Raw genomic sequence first — 24752 nt, 5'->3', positions numbered from 1 at the left:
TTTAAATGTACCAGAAAAATGGCTGAAGGGAACACCAAACGTTAAATTTATGTTAAATTTAAAAACTGCGTAGAATTTTACTCTGCAGAACAACTTCATAAAAAAAGTTATTACGTATAACAAAATTACAATGAAATAAGCAATATCCTTTAATACAAATATTAATTATCCTAATAAATAAATTAACCAACTTCCCTTTGCAAAATCTTAAGAAGTCAAATATTATAAGGGAGGTTAAGAACTTTGCTTCCTATAAAAATCACTCAAAACTTTTTAATATCTTAAAAACAGGGAAATGAGCAATAAATAACATAAAAGAATACAAAAACAAAAAATTCTGAAAAGTAAAGTATAATTAATGATATTTTATCTTGTATTTTCAAGAGAAAAAAATACAACGAAATAAGCTATATCCCTTAATACAAATATTAATTATCCTAATAAAAAAAATTAACCTGCTTTCCGTTGAAGAAAAAAAAATCATGCAAAACTTTTCAATATCTTACAAACAGTGAAATAAGCAAAAAAATAACATGAAAGCAAATGAAAACATAAAAATCCGCGCAGAATTTTTTACTCTGCAGAACAATTTATACAAAAAAAATTAATAAAAATGTATTATATATATATAAATGGCAATGAAATATGCCAATCTCTTAAAAATAGTGACATAAGAAATACAATGAAAAATTGTTGCCAAACCCATATTTCTAAAAGAATGAAACTATTCAAAATGATTGATTTCATCAAAAATCTATCAACAACAATAAGACAGGAAAATTGTTGCCAAAATCTCATTTTTAAAGATATGAGATGTGAGAAGTGTACTCGGAAGCTTCATTTAAAAATACAAAATATTATAATTTTTCCAAAATTCTTTTTGTAAAAGCAGTCGCAAGGATGAAAGTTTAACATGTCCAAAAATCAAAGGCAAATAAACTGTACATTTTTAAAAATAAACCTTTTTAGAAAAAATCCTGTTGAAAAGGTGTTAAACTCCCTTTGTTAAATAAATTCGTATCGAATCGATTTATTGAAACACAAAATTTATTTTAAGTTCGTAAAATAGCTAAGTGCCTACGTTTCATGACGATGTGAAAGTGGAGTGTGCAGAGTAAAATCTTGATTTCCTATAGCCCATTATGTCTCAAAATTACGCGATTTCATCACAAAACATAAAATTAAAAAAATTCTAATTCGAATTTCGAAAAAATTGCTTCGAGGTGCACTGGCTCTTGTCTAGATGCACCTATGTACCAAATTTCGTAGCCGTGGGTCTATTAGCTTACGCTAGGCGCAAACGAAAGACGCACACACACAGACAGACTCTTTCTTTTATTATATGTAGAGATCACTGAAAGTTTTTGTTTTGTCTAACTGTTGATCAATGCCACCATTGCTGAGTAAGCGATGATTTATTATGTTTACAATAATTAAGAATTGGCGGCATAACACTATCAGTTTATTGATATTGCCGGTTTGTTTTTGCTTTTTGTGAAGTTCCTTTTCAGTGATATGGAAATGTGAAGCTTTCTGTACAAGAAGGTAAGATTTTTGTACTTTTCACGTAATTTTTCAATGTAAACGAAATGTTATGTAGTTTGCTGATTATTATTACATAAATGTATTTAGTTTTTAAATTCATGTTAGTGGTTCGTCAAATACAAAATTATATATGCAGTGGTTTGTGAAGTTCTAAGGGTTGACGACCACTGGTTTAGACTGCCGCTCGCATTTAATGTGTTTTGCCCATTGCCCCAACAAGAATTTTTTGTTATTTGATGTATATTATGTTGAAATATTAACCTACAGAGGATAAGGTGAGTTATATAATCGTGTCTAATGCATTTTTCATGGTCACCGGTGACTCCCGAGGCACTGTAGACCATTTTTGCTGTTTTTTATTTGAATTTTCGCAATTTATTATTCTTCAAACCATTAATGGTATTATTTAAAATGTACTAGTATCGATATTTACTCTAATTATGCATTTTTACTATTGGTCGTTTTGCCGGTCACCGGTGGTCCCCACGGCACTGTAGCCAAGTCGCCTGCCAGCCACCCCCCACAGCAGTCAGTCAAGTTAAACTAAAAGCATGATGTCTACGAGAAAGAAGTTTTTAATGGAACAGGGATATATCTGAACTGTAAATGAACCCATGAGTGACTATTTTGACCCCGAAGCCTTTAGCTTCAAGTAAGGATAGTGATTTGAATACAGAAATTTTGTTGGAAACTGAATAAGAAGCTTGTTTTCCTTTCACCTCACAATCCAGCGCAACAGGGATACTCAGTCATGAATTTGATCTGTTAGGTAATTGAAGCCTTATGAATTTATGGGAATTGCAGGAATAAGCTTAGTTCATAGTTATGTGATTAAAGTTTATTTTTTCAACATTTTTCTGAAAGAAATGAAGAAACGAATAATTTCTATGAACGAAAGATGAGTGAAAAACCATCTTCATCCAAAATTAACAGGCTCCTGTAGATTTGCCTAAAATGAAGGGATATTTAGGATTATTCTGCTGGAAATAATTAAAAGGCCAAACCTGAAAATGTATTTCACAACTAATGAAATTTTAGCAACTAGACTATCGCACACTGTCTCCTTTCTGAATAATTTATGCTATAATATTTAATTATTTATTTTACTAGTTTTTGCATGTATTTAGATATAGATTTAGATAAGTTTGTACAACATTTCATCAAGATGAGTCAAATATTTTATTCTGCATTTAGATGTTAATTAAAATTTCAGAATCTCTTAATGTCCTGTATTTATAATTATATTACTGTTGGATACCATTACAGAAAAAATCAGTAATTGATTAAAAATTACTTTTAAGGAATTTTAAGTGTACTGATGCAAAATACCCCATCCTGCGAGATCGTATGACTGCAACAGCATACCATCTCCAAGGTGGGCTGCCAGCATGCCATTGCATAAGAGGATTAAGAACTGATTCATATATGACACACCCGTTGTGAAGGGTTTAAAGATATGATCTTAGTTCATAAAAGTTGTCATGTTGTTTAGTAAGCAGTGAAATTTTTACAAACAGTTTTAAATTAATTTATACTGAATATATTTTTGAACACCAGGGCACATATATCTACTAAATCTAATATGTATCCTGAGTCACGCTTTTAAGCTATGAAAAACGCAAGTTCAATTTTGTCATTCGCCCAACGGGAGATCTAGAACTGTCCCTCCCCCTTTTTTCTGTGCAGTGTACCTTAACATAAAACTTAACCTGTTTAATATATTATATACGTTTGGCCTCTGCCACTATGGCTCACAGTCTTAGTGACCTCACAATTATTTTGACATGGACCTAAGAGAAAGCATTATAATATAAGCATATTCTTATAAGGCTTGTATATAATATATATATATATATCATAATATGAGCAAAACAAGGAAAAGACGGAACACAGTAGATGCGTGATTAGACCCATATTGAAGAAGATTTTGATTGCGCAGTATGCTAGTAATGCTAACTTGGTAACATCTAAAGAACTTGGCAGTCGAGGCAGTTTTAATTCCATTTTTATTTCCAATTGATATTTGTGGCCACAATCACTTGGCACTCTAGTCGTGCCTTTCCACAGAAGATTTACATTTTTGAGATAGAAAGCAAGCCAGCGAAATTACATCTTAGCACAGCACAGAGCAAAAGCTGAAGTGCGTAGTTATGCAAGATGGAGGCACGCGAAGAGAAAAGTTTTGGTTTACAAGGACAGTTTCAGTTCCCAATGATTACGTCATCAGAGCTGCGCCGATCATAGAGTGATCTAGAAATGACGCAATGCAAAGAAGTTATTACGATTTTAGAATAGAGAGGAAGAATTAATGTTTATAGTTTAATCTATAATTTTGATTCATATATTTTTATCTTACATATTCCCCCCTTCAAAAAGAAAAAGGCGTAGCGACAGAGAAGCCTTTTTAAAGAAAAAGAGTTTAAAAGCACAAGCAAATTAAAAAAAATATAAATAAATAATAAAATTTTGATCCTGTAAAGTATTATTTATAAGATGACGTAATGCAAAGAAGTTATTACGATTTTAGAATAGAGAGGAAGAATTAATGTTTATAGTTTAATCTATAACTTTGATTCATATATTTTTATCTTACATATATAAGTTATTTTGGTTTCCATATATGTTATTACTATAATGTTATGAGATGCATTCATAGAGAAGTCTGCTAATCTAGGTTAAAGTCATTCATGATGACATCCTTTCCATACGCAGATATTTGTCGTGCGCTTTGCCATAACCAAATAGATCAACTTCAACTCTGGGAATGAAAAAAATGTATGCATTGCCAACAAAAAATTTAAATAAATAAAATAAAAAAATTGGTCTAAGCCCACCTGTATGAATAAGTTAAAATATTAAAAACAGTATTGTGTAGCATAACTGCTGTCACCTACAAGAATGTATAAAAATGCTTTTTAAAAGTATCATCATATCTGAATATGGTGCGCCTCTAATACGTGTGTATATATTTTATGTGGGTTCTTTTATTGAAGGTTAATGAATAGCTTAACATGTTTATGTTCAATATTTTGTGTTGCCTTTCTTTGTCATGATCAATTCTCTCACTTTTTGCCATCTTAGCATTCCATTTTTGATTCATGGAAATATGGTCAGCCTATTTAAGGAAGCTTTATTTATATACAATTACGCAAGAATTTTATTGGCATGATTTAATTGATTAAAAAATAAATTATCCATTTTTGTTATGTGTACCTAATATTTTCCCTTAATGTGTACACTGCTGGATATTAAAACTTGTACACCAGGAAGGAAGGAAAATGCCAGAATCTTATTCATTGTACATCCACAGTATAATAGGAGGAAGGCATGCCTAAATTTGTGAGTGACTTTTGGTACAGAGTGTGTGGAATTCATACAGGAATGACTCCTCTAGAAGCAACAACAGCTGTAATTTGGTTGGGCACTGAATTGAATTTAGCTTGGGTGCCATATACAAGTACTTCACTACATGTGGCTTCAACTCCATGCCAGAGTTTATCAATTTTAATTGGTGGTAAGTGATGACATATCAGTCTGTCAGCAACTTATGACCAGATGTTTCTGTGAAATCTGCAGAATGTGCTGGCCATGCAGCATTTGAACACCTTCCATAGAAAGGTCAAGGTGGCATGGGCAATGTCATTCATTGTCTTGAAAGATGCAGGTCTCAAAGTGAGGGCACAGATTACAAATGTAACACTTTTTGTCCGTATTTGAGGCTATGTGAAGAACAGGAAATTATGATCTGTATGCAATGGCATCCATACCAGCACGACAGATGCTACGCCCATATGACTGAGATGAATGGTGGCTGGCAATGTTTACTCTCCTTGATGCCTCCATATATCGATATGTCAATCATGATGCAATATGCAGAACTGGTATTCATCTGATATGACCTGGTGTCACTACAGCAGTCATATCGATGATATTGTAGACGTTATTGCAGTGTCCATGTGGACACTTGTTGTATACATGAGTTCCTAACTCAAGTTATGTGGCATGGTTTTAAAGTCTACAAGGCTAACATGTTTGTCCTCTCAAGTTTCAGTGGCTCAGAGCTGCTGTTATCCTGCACGACATTCAGTATGACCTTCCTTAACTCATCAGTTTCATATTCACCTGACGGTCATGGGATCCAGCCAGTACAACAGCAGCGATAAATCACAGTCCTCATAGGCTACACACTAATTTGGATACATGCTATTCTGAATTTCTTTTTCTTATATGAAACAAAACACAACCGACATTCAGATGCAATTTGCAAATGAGAGCTCTTGCAATATTACAGTATTATTCTGGGTTTCCATTGCCTGAGTAATACTTCCCAAGGGAGCATGACAATGTAATGTACCTAATATATCTATATGTGTGGAGAACTTGATGAATTATAAAGAAAAAAAAATAGGCTCATGATGCCTGTGAATTCGGAGACTTGGGATGCAAGTTAAAAGCATCTGGTCAAGCCATGGGAAGTAGAGTCAACTGCTGACAACCAGTCAGCGATGCAGGAGCTGGCTACAGTTCTCAAAAATTAAGTTCTTGACCAAATGACAATACGCATTTACTAAAAAAGTAGGCATATTACCCATCAAAATGCTGAGAAAGATATGGGCAATATCTGGATGGAAATGAAAAGTTTATGAGATTCTGTGTGCAGTTATACAAATGTAGATGGCATTGCTGTTACCTGCTTTGTGCATATGTGCTGGAATGCTAATCATTTGCATATCTCGTAATACACTTCAGGGAAATTTGACACTTGTTGCATGTTCGCTTTGGAGTAAAACTGCTTGTACTTGCTAAAGCAGAGTCAGGCTATGTTTGCAGTATAATTCCATTGTATTGTAAACATATTGCCCAACTGAGATAGTAGTTAGTGACTGTTATACCAAAGTGCCCTGGTTCAAATACAGGAAAAGGCATGGATGTTTGTAAATGTATAGTGTCTGTGCTGTGGCACTCTAAATATGTGGTGAGCCATAAGTCTTTTTGAGAGAGGTAGGAGGCCCTCAAAGCCATCACCCCAGCCATCTGTCTTAAAATTGTGGGCAGAACTGAGCTAAAGTCAGGCTGTCACCTGTATGGTGCTCAATGCTCTTGCTAACGATAGGTGCATGGAACTTGTCATGCCTCGCGCTCGTTCAAACACGAGGTGGGTTCTTCTGTGTAAACTTACCATAGTGGGAAAATAACACTTGTCCGCTTTGACATTTTTTTCACTAATTTATTACACAAACTGCACTATGGATACACCATACAACGAGTACACTGTAAAATAAACTATATACAATGTATGTATACAAGGCACGCAAAAGAAATTAAAACATATTTTATTTCTCTACGTTCTCACACGGCATGCTCGCCGGTCCAACTCCCAGTGCCCTCCCCTTCCAGTCTTTCTTCCCCCCACCAGCCTGCCTCGACCGGTTTTTCCGGGGTAAGTCACTTCCGTTCTTCCTCTTTCATCAGGGGAAGGAACTTCACACCTCCCCTCTGGTTTGTAAATATTTACGACTGAGTCGAAAAATTTGAAACCCATATTATTTTGGCACTTACCAGGTAGTCCCTCTTTTCCGGGACACAGCACAAGGAATCACAGTAAAATCAGAGAGCACAAAAAAAAAAAAAAAAAAAAAAAAAAAAAAAAAAAAAAAAAAGGTCATGCTACAGTTATAAACACTAACACAAAAAAGAACACTTAAAACACATAAACATAAAAACTGCACATGTCCAAATTTCTATAGCGATACAAACAAAACTTTGCAATATCAACTCACTGACACTTCTGTAAGGAATAATTCGTTTACTAATATACCCTAATAACACAATCTTTTCTAGAGTAACCACAATAATACAAAAAAAATAATAAATGAAAATTACAATATCTATATACTTTTTGCCATACTAGTATTGAACATTATCCTTTGTAGTGTTACAATAATAAACACACACACACACACACACAAAAAAAAAAAAAATACCAACATAAGTTTCTTTGTTTTTTTTTCCAATTTAGTTCAGATTATTGGTCACTTATACATTCGTGAGGGATCCTCGACAATGCGTCTGCATCGGAGTTTTTAGCTCCTGGTTTATGCATTACAGTGACTTGGAAGCGGGATAGAGCTAATGCCCATCTCTGTAATCTAGCATTCCGGGGTATCCCTTCGGTTAAGTACTTTAATGGGTTATGGTCTGTATGCAACAAAATTTTATTTCCGTATGTCCAAGTTTCGAACTTGTCGAGAGCCCAAATTATTGCATATGCCTCTCTTTCTATAGTGCTCCATTTAGACTGAGCGCTGGTTAATTTCTGGCTAGCAAATGTTATCGGTCTAGCTTTCCCATACTCATCTCGTTGAAGTAAACACGCTCCAATACCTATTAGTGAGGCGTCTGTGTTAATTTCAAAAGGTTTTCGTATATCTGGCGTATATAAAGACGATGCCGTGCACAATGCATCCTTTAATTCTTTGAATGCCTTCTCGGCTTCAGACCCCCAAGGTATATCATTAGGTATAGATTTTCTCGTGAGATCAGTTAACGGCCTAGCTATTTTTGCATAATTCGGAACATACTCTCGATAGTAATTATATAACCCCAAAACTGATCTTAATGCCTTTTTGGTTCTAGGTGGCTTCAAATTTTTAATGACCTGCAATTTCTCTGGATCTGGGTCATGTGTGCCTGAGCCTACTATGTGACCTAAATACTTTACCTCCGACTTGCCAAAAGAGCATTTCTCTAAATTAGCCGTAAAGTTCAATGTCTGTAAAGTACTGAGTACGGCTCTTAAATGTTTAAGATGTTCTTCCCACGTTGACGAATAGACAATTATATCATCGATGAAACTTTCAGCATAATCACTATGTGGTCTAAGAGCTTGATTCATAACTCTTTGGAAAGTTGCGGCAGCACCTGACAAACCGAACGGCATCACTTTCCACTGATACTGACCCTTCGGAGAAACAAAACTCGTCAGATGTCTACTTTCCTTCTCCATAGGGATTTCCCAATACCCCTTAAGAATATCTAGCGTAGACAAATAACGTGCTGCCCCTGCCTTATATCGAAGCTCTTCTGCGTTTTGCATAGGAAATGGGACAATCTGACTTTCCGCATTAAGCCCTCGATAATCACAACATAAACGTACGCTTCCGTCCTGTTTCGCTACACACACAATAGGGTAAGCAATCTCTGCTGTGGAAGGTTCAATTAAACCTCTTTCTAACAAATCAGCAATTTGCTTTTCCACCTGTGGCTTCAACGCCTCAGGTACCTTATAAACATGAGGTTGCTTTCTTTCAACTCCCGTTTTTAACCTGATACTGTGGGATCCTACCTTCGCACATTTAATCTCCCCGTCAAACACTACATGGAAAGATTTGATTAATCTGCTCAACTGATTCCTTTGTGACCTATCTAAATGTTTCCATTCCTCTGAAACACAGATCCTCTCTAAAAGTTTGTCTACTTTAGGGTTTCTTTGAATAGGCGCGTGCTGCACCTCCCCAAATTCTGTGTCAGCCTCATAGATTATCCCTACTGCATTTATAGGCTATATATATTTCCGTAACTTATTTTGATGCAAATGTCTAACAGATTCATCTGGCAATTTTACCAAATATGAATGTGGAGACTTTTTCGTAACTATTTCTCCAGGTCCTGTCCATTTCGAGCAAAGTTTATTTGTTGACGTTGGTATCAGTACTACTACCTCATCTCCTATCTCGAATTCATTTTCCTTAGACTTCAAATTATGATGCTGAACATATTTCTGCTGTTTAGCTTCCGAATTTTCTTTAGCGAATTTCTCTGCCTCCTGTAACCTATTTCGAAGAGAAATTAAATATTCAGTAACTGATTCCCCAACTCCTCGTGGTAATACCGTCTCATCTACCCAACTTGATTTAAGTATCGCCAGTGGCCCCACTGGCACCCGACCATACATCAGCAAAAATGGTGAGACTCCGGTAGTTGAATTCGGTATCTCCCTATAAGCCCATAACAAATATGGTAACTGCTTATCCCAGTTTCTTCCTTGAGTATTTATCACGTGATGCAACATTGACTTCATTGTTCCTATCCATCTTTCCACTAGCCCGTTTGACTGCGGATACCCTGGCGTAGAAAATTTTGGCGAGGCCCCTAACCTAGTTAAAAATTCTTGTGTTAGCTTAGCCTTAAAGTTCGTTCCGTTATCCATGGCTATCATTCTCGGAACTCCTGTTCGCATGAAAATATCGATGAAAGCGTCACATGTAGCTTTCGCTGTTATCGCCTTTAGTGGAATTGCCTCCGGCCATCTGCTATGTTGATCAACAACACATAACACATACTGGTGCCCTCTTGAAGATTTTGGCTCAATCGGCCCTAAAACGTCCGCATTAACCACTTGAAATGGAAGTTCTGGCCTCCCTACTGCTGTAATTGGAGCCCTATCCTTCACTTTAACTTTCCTTCGTAGCTGGCATTCCTTGCAAGCTTCGCACCACTTCCGCACCTCCTTTGACAAATCCTTCCCACCAAAACGACATTTTAATCCTTTCCGCCGTCTTCTTTGCTGCGAAGTGCCCCCCTTGTAAGCTTTCGTGAGCCAACTTCACAATTTCTTTCCTGCGGCTTTGAGGAACAACTAACTGACTACATCGCTGCCCATTGACACTTCCCGTATGGTACAAAATTCCTGACTCCAGCCAATACCCATTCTTGTTATTACGTGCATCCATGAACGCGCTTTTCAGCAAAATACATTCCGCTTGCTCCTGTCTAAAACGTTGAGTTTGCGATAAGGGTGGGTTATCAGCTGACACTTGCTCACTGCCTCCCACTTCTACTTCCCCCTCATCTTTACTCCTTACCAACGGCGTAGTACAAGCTATTTCCGTTTCACCTTCGACCTCGTGACTGGCTTTTTCTGTCGATTCCTTTCCGTCCAAGTTACTCGATACCTGACCAACTCCCAATACTAGTTTTTCTTCCTTATCTTCTCCCCAATAAATATTTCCTTGTTCCCTGAGAAGTCTAAAATCTCGAGGTGTCACCAGCGCTTCCTCGTTCAAATTATGCACTACTGCTGCATGAACGTTTACATAAGGCTGTACCTCCTCTTCTCCTGACCAGATACTGATAGGTACTGTAACTAATTGGGCTTCTACCTGGGGTCCCACGGCGGGTTGTAACCATATCTTCCCTCCAGACTCCAAATATTTCTGTGGAACTACCGATTTCCGGATTACAGTAACTTCTGCTCCGCTATCAATCACTTCTTTGAATCTAGCGTTGCCTATCTGCAGTTCTATCCTAGGTAATTCCCCACTTGCCCTAGTTAACGGAATTTCTTCTGCATAGTTAGCTAACTTCAACCCTACGCATATTTTATTTAATCCCTTTGCTTCCACCTCGTCCGTATCCTCTTTTTCGCTTCCTCTCTTGGGTTTCGCTATCAGGTTTATTGCTGGACAAAAACGTTTTATGTGTCCTTCACCCTGACACTGAAAACATTTTAGAACTTTCTTATTTGCCTGCATCATTCCTTGAGGTTCTAAAGTTTTTACCCCTTTGTACTTCTCCTTATCAACCCTGTAATCAGAACTGAAATTCCCCTTACTCTTATTTGGTCGTCCTAATTTTTCCCCTTGTCTTATCGGTTCCTGTTTTGGTCCCACTTTATTTACTTCCTGAGCACTCGTATTGTAATTTCTAGGCATTGCTGCAACATAATTATCCAAATCATTTGCAAGCTCTGACGGAGATAACCAGTTTTCTACCTCTTTTAACAGTATATGCGCCTTAACATTTGCAGGTAATCGATCTTTTACTTGATCGACAATCAATAGTTCTCTTAATTTATCAAAAGTCTTAACTTTTCTGGATTCTAAGTAGAAATCAAGTGCTGCCTCAACCCTCGCTATATGCTGAGTATACGTTTCCTCATTTCTTTTTATGTTGCAATGGGGTAATCTGGAATTCTTTTAATACTGTATCTTTAATCTTAATATAATTATCCAAATCCCTTTCACTCAGAGTTGAAACCAAACTTTTAACTTTAGTTTTTAAACTCTGCAAAATAATTCTCCCCTTATGTTCTTCAGGAATTTTATGGAGATTAAACATCATTTCCGCATGATGGAAAAAGAACGGCCATTCCTCAGCTTTAGATGGCGTGTCAATCATAACTCCTTTCATTATTTTTAAATGTTTCAAGAAATCATTTCCCTTGCTCTCAGCATCTGAAACCCCTTCATCCTCTGAACCCGATTTATTTCCTCCTTTATCTATTTTTCTACTCTGAATTTCTAATTCTTTAATTTTTATCTCGTGTTCTCTCTCTAATTGTCTTTCCCGAAATTCCATCTCTTTTAATCGGTCTTTAGCCGCATCTGCCTCTAACTTACACTTTTCTAGCTGCAGCTCCATTTCCTTTAACTTAATTTGAGCCTGCATGTTCTTAATAATTTCATCAGATTCTTCTGACACCCTATTTCTCCTTTTAGGACCCATATTAACTTCTGGTATTTCTTTTTACAGCTTTACCCATACAACACATAAATAACACTTAATTTTACAGGCAAACCTACATATTTCACTACTGAATACTACCATTATTCATTTAGCAAACATTATCATTAGTGAACACAATCATGAATACCTTTCTCATATTACTATTAACATATATTACTATTAACATATATTTCACCATATATTGTTAACACATAAATACCAAAAATTATATTAGCTTTTGAATTAGTACCAAAAAAAAAATAGTTCTGAATACTTTGGCCTTACGCCGTAATACCTTACATATTGTGGAAATGAAACAAACATTTACTTATTGTTCTCAAATCATTAAACTAATTAATTTTTAATCAACCTATTAACTTTAATGACTAAAACATTTTGCCAAAACACGGCAACAACAAAAATAGATAATTTCTACCTTAATTAGTAACATGAGCACCCAATTAAATGTTTTGAAATTTCTGCTGACATATTTTTGAACTATTTTAACATTCATTTAGCATACATTATCTCCTTAATAACAAAATTAATCATAATTCCTTATTTGCATATAAAATATACTTTCTAAGTGTCTACTGGCTTTAACGCCTGGCATTCTCATCATGTTATTAACCGACATTAACACAATTTTAATTTTCTCCTTTACTATAGTAATTATAGGGAGGGAGCTCTCTTCATTTATATATTGTGCTTCCCAAGAAATTAAGAGGGACTTACCTTTGATCCCGATAGTAGAAAATGACGAGCTGTGCTCAATTCTGTACAATTTCCTCATCGCGCTGCATAACACTTCACTTAATAATATCACCACGGTAATACTGATGATCACTTTTACCATCCACTGTTTCAACACTGCACAAACATTTCAATTAATAATATCACCACGGTAATACGGATGATCACCTTTACCAGCCACTGTTTCAACACTGCATAACACTTCACTTAATAATATCACCACGGTAATACTGATGATCACTTTTCACACGACGAGATTTCATACACCCTTTCATTTATTTGCACGTGTAGGCTTACGCGTGCCACTTTCCGTCTTTCATGACCATCTTTTGTCATCTTCCTTGCTTTCGTGACTTATTTCCTTCATTTAAACCACGTTCACTCAAATCACTTTTTACGATCTTACTTCCTTCGTATTTTTGGTGATTTCTTTTTTCCCACTATCCTGTACGACTGCGACATTTGTCATGCCTCGCGCTCGTTCAAACACGAGGTGGGTTCTTCTGTGTAAACTTACCATAGTGGGAAAATAACACTTGTCCGCTTTGACATTTTTTTCACTAATTTATTACACAAACTGCACTATGGATACACCATACAACGAGTACACTGTAAAATAAACTATATACAATGTATGTATACAAGGCACGCAAAAGAAATTAAAACATATTTTACTTCTCTACGTTCTCACACGGCATGCTCGCCGGTCCAACTCCCAGTGCCCTCCCCTTCCAGTCTTTCTTCCCCCCACCAGCCTGCCTCGACCGGTTTTTCTGGGGTAAGTCACTTCCGTTCTTCCTCTTTCATCAGGGGAAGGAACTTCACAGAACTCCTTGCCACAATGAATGTCGTGGGCTTATGCTGACATTTTTCAGACAAGTGAGCTTTATAGCAATAACAACACAATTGCATATACAGGAAAGAGTACAATACCTGATGAAAAATTGTGTAATTATGAACTTCCTTGCTATGAACTCGGTGATGACCCTTTTTTTGGGGGGGGGGGAAAGATTGTGTACTTGCTGATCATTTTTATCTGTCACCAGAGTTAGCAGACATTCTTATCTAAAATAAAACTGATGTGTATGGAACTCTTTGCCCTAATTGGTATGATTTACCAGAAAATTTCAACAAATTAACTGTGAAGAAAGGCGAAATTACCACTTTCCAGAGTAGCAAAATTAATGTAATGAGATGACGTGACTAAAAATATGTGCCTCTTTCTTAGCCCAATTTACACTATAAATTGCTGTAAAACTGATAAGAAAGCTAAAGCAAGCGGGGTTACCGATTATAACTTGACAATGGGGGAAGCTTACAGAGATAATTATGCTGTAGTTTGTAGTTCAGCAACCTGAAAAAGACAGAACTGAACTAAAGTCAGCTATATAGCAATTGTTTGCCATCTTCTAGATATAGCTAGTTGGAATGGCATCATTTTACAAAAGAAACAACTCCCAAATATTAACAATTGTGATTTCCCCATGATTTTGAATACAGTTTTCGGAAATTTCATGTTACCATTTCACGATCGACAAAAAGTTACAATGTGACAGTCTTTTGCAGCTTACTACTAGAGACATTCCATACTTAGTACCATCAGTTTCTTTAAAGAAAAATGCAGTGAGGAATTGCCTAGTTTGGTCAGGAAAGAGGGAGGGGGCAAACCACGAATCCCAGCATTGATGTGCTGAATATGATGTTGTATTATGTGTTCAACAGTGTTTCGGGATATATTGTACAACAGTTAAGTACTAAGTATTTTATTATTATTATTGTACTCTATATTTGATATTTTCAGTATAACAATAAAGAGAGTTATATATATATATATATATATAAGTTATATATATATATATATATATATATATATATATAAAACTATAAACCGTGCCTTTGCTTTTCCTTTAACGTACCATATCACTGCACATATGTGTGAAAACAATGGCACTGGGGAGTTAATCGTGAAAATTTTCCTCTGCAGTTAGAAGGCTCGGCACTGCTAAGTCTTCCTTAAGAACAAATAACACAGAAATTTCATATCAATAAGTTTTCTTCAGATTGGCTGCCTATTTACAGACCTGTAAACAGAACTGAGAATTAAGCAGCAAGTGCAGGGAATTATTTTCTCAAATCTTGAAATCTGTTTTTAGTCTCCCGATAAAATAATAGTTAACGCTCTGAGTGGTACAGGTTTTTTGATATGTTCATGAAGACCTATATTGAAACTGCACTTGATAGCTAAGTTTGTATCATTACTTATTTTAATGTCTGTTTTCATAAGTTTACATTCATTAAAATGATATTTATATTTATTAACCCCTTTATTGCTGCTATCACGTGTCGGTTTGTTTCGGAAGAACAACTGTTTGAAACAATTTTTCTTCTTTGTCACAGCAGCCAATCACCATAGATAGCTTTGGGGTTAACACAAGGGAAACTGGTTCACCATTACAAACAAGCTGATAACATTCGAAGCTGATAGCTGATAGAAATTTAATGACCTAAAACTGCAATAGTGCATTACAGTAAAAGGGTAAAAATTGACAGTTTCACTCATGCATGTATCAGATTTGCATAATACTTATGGGAGACCACAAAATATAAATTGTAAATATTATGAGATCCTGGGGGTCGCGACTGAAAAAAGTTTAAGAAACTCTGGGTTAATGCAACTTATTTTTTAGTGCTTGTGTCATATCTGCTGAAAATGTTTCACCCTATTCTTATATCAAATTCACTGTACGTGCTCACCACCCCTTTTTTGTGGTGGTGATTATATGATGCAGGTTTCATCAAATGAATATGAATGTTACCTAGCTTAAATGTCCCTTACTATAATGTTATTCAGACTGAACATCTAAAGTGAGCACTTGGATGTCTTTTCCTCAAGTTGAAAAGCTCTCTTTGAATTGGGGTGCACTTTTTCAGAGAAGAAAAGAGGCAATTAAGAAATATGAGGATCACAGTTACTCGATAATTTTTAGATAGTAAATTTTCCTTATAAAACATTGCTTGAAGGTATTATGTATATATATAATTATAATTAAGATATTTTGCATTTAAAATACAGTACTAATGTTTTGGGTAGGAATTTGTTTTTAAAATTGCATTTTTCATTGTATAGTTGCAATTTTAATTTTTGTCTAGCATGCTTTGGAAGTGAATTTTTCTGGAAAGTTAAAAAACAGTTTGAAAAGAAATTAATTGATCCACCAGTCTCTAAAAACATAAAACATTAGTATTTAATTTTAAAACAGGCTAGCTATCTGGGTACTTTTATAATATTCCTTTCGTTAAATGTAATTTAAACCAGATTTTCTGGGAAAGTCCTCCGTAAAGGGTGTAGTCTTATAACCCCGAAGTACTCTGGATGATTAAGAGCTAAATTATTTAAAAACTATTTCATCTAATATTATTTGATTGAAATAATTATTAATCAAATAATATTAGATGAATTAAAATAATTATCAAATAATCTAATATTATTTGATTGAACTTGGTCTACAACAACTTTAATTTAAAATTTTCCTGCTTACTTTTTGACAGTTCAGGGACTTGCAGACTCTATTTTTTTTTTAAATAAATATTGAATAAGTTTTAGGATTATTGGAGAAGTTAATCAACAAGCATCAGCATGATGTTTATAATTTTGCAGGACTAGTTTTAATGGTTTAAGTACAAAACCATCTTCTTCAGCTATTTAAGCATAAATGAACAAGATATGGTTATAATAAAATTGATTTTTAGTTCTGTGATTTAAATTTACCAACATTACACTGATTCTTGTTATTTAATTTCTCCAATAATCATTATTTCAATTTAAGCTTTAAGATGCTTTTGAATAGAAATTTTGTTTTGCTTGTTTTGTTTAGTTCTTACTTTCAGCATGAATCAAAGAACAGGAAACTTATAAAATCATTTCTTTAAACAGAAGAAATGAATGCAGAAATGAAATATTCAGAATATACTAAAAAGTTAGAAGAATCAGCATCTGTTACTGAAGAGTATAAAGAGGAGATTAACTTGCTTAAAGAAAGCTGTTCATCATATGCAAGTAAAATTAAAAGATTGCAGGAAGAAAAGATGATTTTGGAAGATGATGTTTCTTCTCTTTCTGCACAGCTCGGTAGATATATATATTTTCCCCCTTTTTATAATGATTGGTGTAACTAATATTCTTACTTAGCATGAAGAGATATATTTTATGAGAACTTCCATATATTACATTTGATTATTTTAACCATTGCTCGTTTTACAATTTAGTTACAGAATTTTAATTTGAATTTATGAAACATGTACATGTCTTCTGTGCAAGCATTTTGAAAGTTCGTAAAGAAATTTTAAATTTGCTTATCATACCATTACATTTCCAATTCATGTTTGAGTTAAAAATTGATTATTTCCTAACCTTGAAAGGTAATTCAAGTTTAATATTTAAATCAAAGTATTATGGACCTATCAGTGGCCAGGTGCCTAAAGTTGAGAAACTTTCCGGTGTACTAACTATTTCATTCTCCCCATGTGCAACAAGTATAGAATTTTCATCACAGTGCATATTTGAATGTACGGTAATCTCAACATAGTGATTTATGGAATTCGAATATCATGCCAGCCTTTTGATACTTGTCACGTGTCAAATCCCAATCGCTGATAAGCAAATAAGAAATCGTGCAAGTTTTTTTAATGCACATTCTTTTGGGATGGTTTCTCATTTTGAAATTTCATGTATTCTTGTGTGAGAAAATTTTTTAATCTTAGTAGAAAATTGGCAAAATATGAACATGTTTCCTTATTAGTATTTTTATTTAAGATCAGCCCATGATCTGCAGCTTTTTAATAAAATATCATACATTTATTTTTATTTAACATAATTTTGTTGATACTCACGTTAATTTTATAAACGCCAGATTAGGGTTGAGAAGTTTACAAAGAAGAGAGGCATTGCATATTTTCATATATTTAATTGTAATTATTATTTTACACTGATGAACCAATACATCATGATCATCCGCACATTTTACAATGAACTCTTCTGGATGATATGGAGGGCATATGATTAAGTTTGAATGGTATTTAACTGCTGCTGGGGAAAGTAAGGAATCATTCTTGCACTTAATTTTGCGAGTGATAGGAAAGGCTGTTGATCTAAGTGAATTTGATAGAGGGTGTATTGTAGCAGCCTGAAGACTCAGAACGAGTGTGGTAGTGGTAGTAGAAAGAAATTTTATTTAAGATGTGCAGTTTTCATTTTCCATTGCTTATTAAATGATCATTTAATTAAAATTTACTAAGTTTTTCACTCAAATTTATTTGATCTGCATTGTCTTAATCTATTCTAAACCTTTGCAGAATTTCTTATGAAGATTCAATCAGTATTTAATTAATATTGTTATTTAATTTTGTTTTGTAATTATACAGGCAGAGTTGCCAACTCTCCCAATTTAGGCGGGAGACTCCCGATTTTCGACCGCTCTCCCGCCAACCCGATTTACAATATATTTCTCCCGACTTTTTTTTATTCTTAATATTTCTCACGATTTTTATGAAACTTGGCTTAATACTTCGTTATATGAATAAAAAAAAAGTGATTTTGGACTTCTGAAAGCAACTGAATTTTCTCTAGATTATATCTAAAATGAAACCTTGCGAATCAGATGAGAATTTCTGCTTTGTGATTGACAGCATACGTATCCAGAAACTTCGTTCTCCAGCTATCCAATGGGCATCGAGCTCCACTGCGTGTCATCTGGCATATATTAGCCAATGAGCACAAAGCAAGCTCAAGGCCGTTGGCCGTTCTTTGGATGTTCTTTCGCTATTTCGTTCATCTTGTCCTGAGTTGTGTGAGTACATGTGCCTTTAGGAAATAGTTTTAGAAATTATCGTCTTTTGATATGTCTGCGAGAAAGGTGAAATACTCGTGCACGTTTCAAAAATCGTACACAGTTGACTTTCCTTCCATTATTTCTTCAAGGAAATGTAACAAATTTGCGAGGTGTACCATCTGTCGTTGCGATTTTTCGATTTCGCTTGATGGAAGGGCAGACGTTCTCAAACATGTGCGTACACAAAAACACAAGGACAACATGAGTTGTTTTGAAAAAACGAAAAATTAAATTTTTCTTCGGAAACAAAAGACCAAAAAGTGATTAATGCAGAATGTCTGTTCTCTGCCTTTTTACTGGAGCACAACCTGCCACTGAATGCATCGGATCACGCTGTAGCTTTATTTAGAAAATGTTTCCCGATAGTGAAATCGCTAAGAAATACTCAAGTGCAAGGACCAAAACAGGTGCAATTGTTAAAGAAATGGGTTTGAAAAATAAATCTTCAGTTATTGATTGCATTAAAACAGCTCCGTTCTGCCTCTCTACGGATGGAAGCAATAATACCAATTCAAAACTGTATCCAATTGTTGTTTCTTTTTTTAATCCAGAGTCTTCAGAAATTGAGTGCAGTTTACTTTCTGTCCCCACTTTAGAAGGACATTCGACAGGCTTTAATATAGCACAGCTAATTATTAAAACTTTAAAATAAAATGCAGTCCCTCTGGATAATTGCTTAGAGCTTGGTGCCGATAATGCACCAGTAATGGTAGGCTTGAAGACTGGTGTTGCAGGCATCTTAAGAAAGGCAAATTCAGATTCGCAGATTATGAGGTGCACCTGTCAGCTCTTAAATTTAGCAGCTGAAAAAGGGGCAGCTTCTTTACCATTAAATGTGGATGAACACATTGTTGATATTTATTATTATCTTGAAAGGAGTTCTAAAAGAAAGGAAAAATTGAAACAGTTCCAACAGCTGCATAATACTGAAATGAGAAAAATTTTGATTTTTTGTAATTTCTGCATCATTCAGCAATTCAACTGGTAGTTCTCAAAATAATACTGCAAAATATAAGCATAAAGCTGATACAAATTTCTCTCAAAATAAAAAAAATTGCTCAACACACGAAACATTTTCCGATTATTGTAAGTTTATCTTGTGAAGAACGAATATTTATGTTTTTTTCTTCGGACCTTAACAAAGCTTTTTGCTTTTTTTTACAATTCATTTTGCCATCATTCGATGTTCTTAACGCAATTCTACAAAGCAGAATTCCGTTAATTCATGTTTTGCAATCAATGATTTATGATCTGTTTAAAGACATTTTATCAAAGTTTGTAAAACCAGTCTGTGTTTTGTCTTGTAATTCTATATATGATGTGATTTATGGTGAAACAGAAAATCAGAAGAAAGATGAAGATTTGGTAATAGGAGCTGCAACTACAAAAGTAGTGGAAGAACTTTCAGAAGAAGACAAAAATAAATTTTATCTTCATGTTAGAAGTTACTTCTGTCGAGTATGTGATTACATACTACATAAATTTCCAGTCAACGATGAAGTGATTTTGCATGCTAAAGTTGCTGATGTTTCTGCTCTAGCAAATGCATCTTTTTCTGATATAAGGTACTTTTTGAACAGATTTCCTGTGTTACTTCGTTTAGTCATGAAAAATGACGATATTGATGTTGCTACTGATATACTGCAGTCACAGTTTTGCAGTTTACAATTAGAAAACTTGGATGAAGTTATAAATCAGCTAGGATTGACACCCAGTGGAGTTTAATTGGAAAATTGAAAGGTGCTGATGGAATTTTAAAATATAGTGAACTCTCTAGAATTATGTTGGCCATCTTGACAGTTCCCCATAGTAATGCCGAGCGTGAGAGGATTTTCAGTGTTGTTGCGAAAACGAGTACTAAATTTAGATCTAATATTAGTGATGACACATTAGAAAAACTTTTATTAGCGAAAGCAGGCCTACGTGGCAATTGCTATGAACAAAATTATGAAGTTTCTTTCTTAACGAAAGCAAAATCTGCCACTGTCCATAACATTTGTATGAAAACTGATTAAAGTGTTTTTTTTTTTTTTTTAATGATGCAAGTAATAAAAATGTTTTTTATGTCTAAGGTATTTTTGTTTTGCTTGCATTTAAGACTTAGTAACTATTTAAAGTTAATTCATTATTAAAAACTATATTTTTATCATTTAAAAAGTATTTTTAACATTGTGAAAAATCTCCTGATTTCTTAAAAAAATCTCCTGATTTTTGAGTGTCATAGGTTGGCAAGTATGTACAGGGTGTCCGAATCAAATGTACCTATATTGAACAGTCGATTAAAAACAAAGTTTTAGTGCTAAGAGGGTGATATTGGCCACATGTGGGAGTTGAATTCTTTTAGAGTTTGATGACAATAGTTTTTTCTTGCATCTGACGTACCTGCGCTTTTGCTGAGCTGACAAACGGAAAAATGGTGTCGTCACAAGAGAAGGCACAAACTGTTCTTTGGTATCCAGAACACAAATCCATAGTAAAAGCACCAAGAATGTTTCAAACAGTTTATAAAAGAAATCCACCCCAGGCTAAGAGCATAAAAAAGTGGCACGAAGCATTTCACGAAACAGGAAGTGTACGGAAAAGATCCGGAGGTGATCAGTGTTCACATGTTGAAGATGTTCTACAAACTTTCGTTGAGAGTTCTCATCAGTCAATCAGGCAGGCAGCTTCTGGATTATCTATGCTGCGATGAACTATTCATGATGTTCTGCATCGAAAACTGATGATGTTTTCATATAAAATGCAGATTGTGCAGAAACTGCAACCAAATGATGGGCCACAGTGTGCAGCATTTGCTGTGGAGATGTTATCTAGCATTGAAAATTAAACGATTTTCTAAACCGCATCTTTTTTTTTTTTTTTTTTTTTTTTTGATGACGCTACATTTCATGTTAGCAACAATGTTAATAAGCACAACTGCAGAATTTGGGGCTCAGAAAATCCCCATTCGCTACACGAATTAGAATGGAGCAGCCCAAAAATCAATGTCTGGTGTGCTGTATCGCATGATACAATCATGGGACCATTTTTCTCTGTTGGGACGTCTGTGATGTCAAGCACTTACCTGGACATGTTGCAAATTTATGCAATACCAAAAATGCAGCATTTACAACTCCCTGTTATCTTCCATTAAGATGGGGCCCCTTCTTATTAAAGCAAGCATGTTTTTGCATTTTTGGATATAACTTTCCTGGAAGTGGAGTACTAGCTGTACATTCTCAGGGCTGCTAAGGAATCTCATGTGAAATTGTGCCGATGATTTTATAAAAACTTTGTGAGTATTGGTACCTAATTTTACAGCTTTCTTATGCTTTTAAACTCTGTTGAGTAGAGCAACCTCTCCGAATTAGGTACATTTGGTTCGGACACCCTGTATATTGCTAAGTTTATGCACACAAAAATATATACATTAATTATTATTAATATTTTGATTGCATTTAAAAAACTGAAAATTAAAAGCTTTCCTTCTCTACTTTGAATTTTCTTAGATAAGTGTAAGAAAATTAGCCAAAGAAAATAAATTTTATATATCTAATATATTTTACATCAAAATCATATTATGCTTAAGTTCAATAGCATGAATCATGCACTATAAATTAAGTCAATTTGGAGTTCCTTAGAATAATGCCCCCATGCGTCGTGAAAATCTCTTGGAAACTCCGAGTTTTTGCTCGAGAAACTGTATCTTATATTTTAAAACTGGCTGTAGTGCTGTTTTACTAAATCGTATTCATTTAGTAAAACTCCTCACTTTGGCAATGGAAAATCAGAAAAAGATCAGGAAAATTGTAATTCCCACTGAAATTCAACTTTTATCTTAATCTCTTACTGCTATTATAAAATTGCCTGCAATGGCTACTGAGATATATTATTGCACCAAGATAAAAATTTCTTTGAGATATTGTGCATTTTTCCGATAATTATTTTATAAATGTGTGAATCTTTAATTCTTTTGATTTTGCACATTTGCTTATGAAGTGGGGAAAATTCATTTGAAATATTATACTTTTTTAAATTCATTACTTTATAATTTGGTAAATCTTTAATTTTTTTAATGTGGTATAATCCATCAGTGAACTTGAATCAATGAATATGTGAAAGTAACCTACTGCAGAGATGATCAATAATTTTGCATATGGAAAAATTTGGTTTTATTATAAAATATAAATTTATTTTTTAAACATGACATATTTGTGTGTCGGTGGGGGGTAATATAAAGATGATGGATTTTGGTCCATTATTTTTCTTGACACAGTTTTATCATATGTCATATTATTTTTCTTGACACAGTTTTATCTGTGTAAAGTTTGGTTAAAAGAAATTTTACTACAGTCGATTCTGCTTAATTGGGACACCGCTTAATCGGGACAGCCGCTTATTTGGGACTAATCTCAAAGAACAGATACCAAACTAAGAAGCCAATAGAAAATTTATATGTTTAATCGGGACAACATTCCGCTTAATTGGGACAGTAAATTTAAGATCACAGTACATATTACGAGTTTGTTACGGAGCATTGTCTTACAGCTTATTGCGCATGCATTGCCTTACAGCTGATTGTGTATGCGTTGCATCACAGGCGAGCTCAAGGGTGTTTTTATTCAGTTACCATTACAGCTCGTACGTGACGACTGTTTCAATTGTTGCATATTTATTCACTCACAATACACATCGCGCATGAACAGTGCATAAACTTATTGTTCAAAAATTTAACCCTTGCCAAAATGTCAAGAAATGATTTGACACTTTCTAGCAAAATTGCTTTGCTAGATAAAAAAAAAGCCAGCCACCTAATACAAGTTATCGCCGGCTCGCTGAGATAACTGGAGTACCAAAATCTACCGTATCGCGTGTCTTACGACAAGAAAGTCAACTGCGTGAGGAATTGGTTTTACAAGAAGGACAAGCGGGAACATCCAAAAGGAAACACCAGGGGAAGGATCCAGATGTCGAAGAAGCACTAGATCAATGGTTTTCTTTGTTAGTGGCAGAGACGTAAATATCAACGGCCCGATATTGAGGCGAAGTCAGAGGAGTTAGCTAAAAAACTGGGCCGCAATGATTTCAAAGCAACTGACTGGTGGTTATAGCGATGGAAAACAAGACACAACATTAAATTAAAAAAAGCGCGCGGTGAAAAGGGCAGTGCCGACAAGGAAAGCTCTGAACAGTGGAAGACTACGAAAATTCCTACTTTTTTAGAGAATTTTTGTGCTGATGACATTTACAATGCTGATGAAACCGGCCTCTATTATCCTGCTACGCCAGACGGTTCCTTATGCTATAAACACATTGCACTGACTGGTCATAAAAAGGCGATGGACCACATTACTGTGTTATGCTGTGCAAATATGTCAGGTACTGTCAAACGAAAGCTACGAAAAAGTGCTAGACCTCGATGCTTTAAGGGGTTGAGCATGGAGGGTTTACCAGTGGAGTACCTTTCAAACAAAAATGCATGGATGACTTCTGAAATTTTTCGAAATTGGCTTACCAGTTGAGGCAGAAATTTACAACATAAAAAAAGAAAAATTTTGCTGATTGTTGACATTTGTGCGGCACACCCTCATTTAGACAATCTACAAAATATACAGCTGGAATTCCTTCTTCCTAATACCGCATCTTTAATGCAACCAATGGACATGGGGGTAATAAAAAATTTTAAGACTTTGTATCGTGGGAAATTGGTTAATTACATATTAGAATCCATTGATGAAAATTTATTAACAACTCCCACAACAGCCGGAGAGATAAGTTCAAAAATTTCTCTTTTGCAAGCAGTACAGTTTGTCGCTGATAGTTGGCGAGCTATAAAAGCCACTACAATACAGAACTGTTTTACTAATTGTGGCTTGAAACCCCTAGAAATTTACAAAAATGTAAGCAACGAAGAAAATGAGGATATGTTGCAAGTTCCTATTTGTATTAACTATGAAGAATTTTTAACAATAGGTAATAATTTACCATGTTACAATGATAATGAAAAGTGAGGATTCAATCGTAGAAGGTATTAAATGCAAACATGGAAAATTAGACGATGATGATGATAAGTCACCTGTG

General features: G+C 34.8%; 1 protein-coding gene across 2 annotated transcripts in view; it reads left to right on the top strand.

Moving 5' to 3' along the window:
• LOC118182618 (uncharacterized) overlaps positions 1 to 24752 on the top strand; it is a 269407-nt gene that overhangs the window by 79477 nt on the left and 165178 nt on the right. For both annotated transcript variants that reach the window (XM_085819175.1, XM_085819174.1), the window contains exon 16: positions 16739 to 16933. In XM_085819175.1, the coding sequence (XP_085675301.1) occupies positions 16739 to 16933 (195 nt within the window). The remainder of the gene's footprint in view (positions 1 to 16738; positions 16934 to 24752) is intronic.

Source organism: Stegodyphus dumicola, chromosome 6 (genome assembly GCF_044657685.1).
Source record: "Stegodyphus dumicola isolate Sdum_Otavi_A_Nest chromosome 6, ASM4465768v1".
NCBI lineage: Eukaryota > Metazoa > Arthropoda > Arachnida > Araneae > Eresidae > Stegodyphus > Stegodyphus dumicola.
Note: the sequence above shows the minus strand (reverse complement) of the source record. Positions and strands in the feature narration are given on the sequence as shown.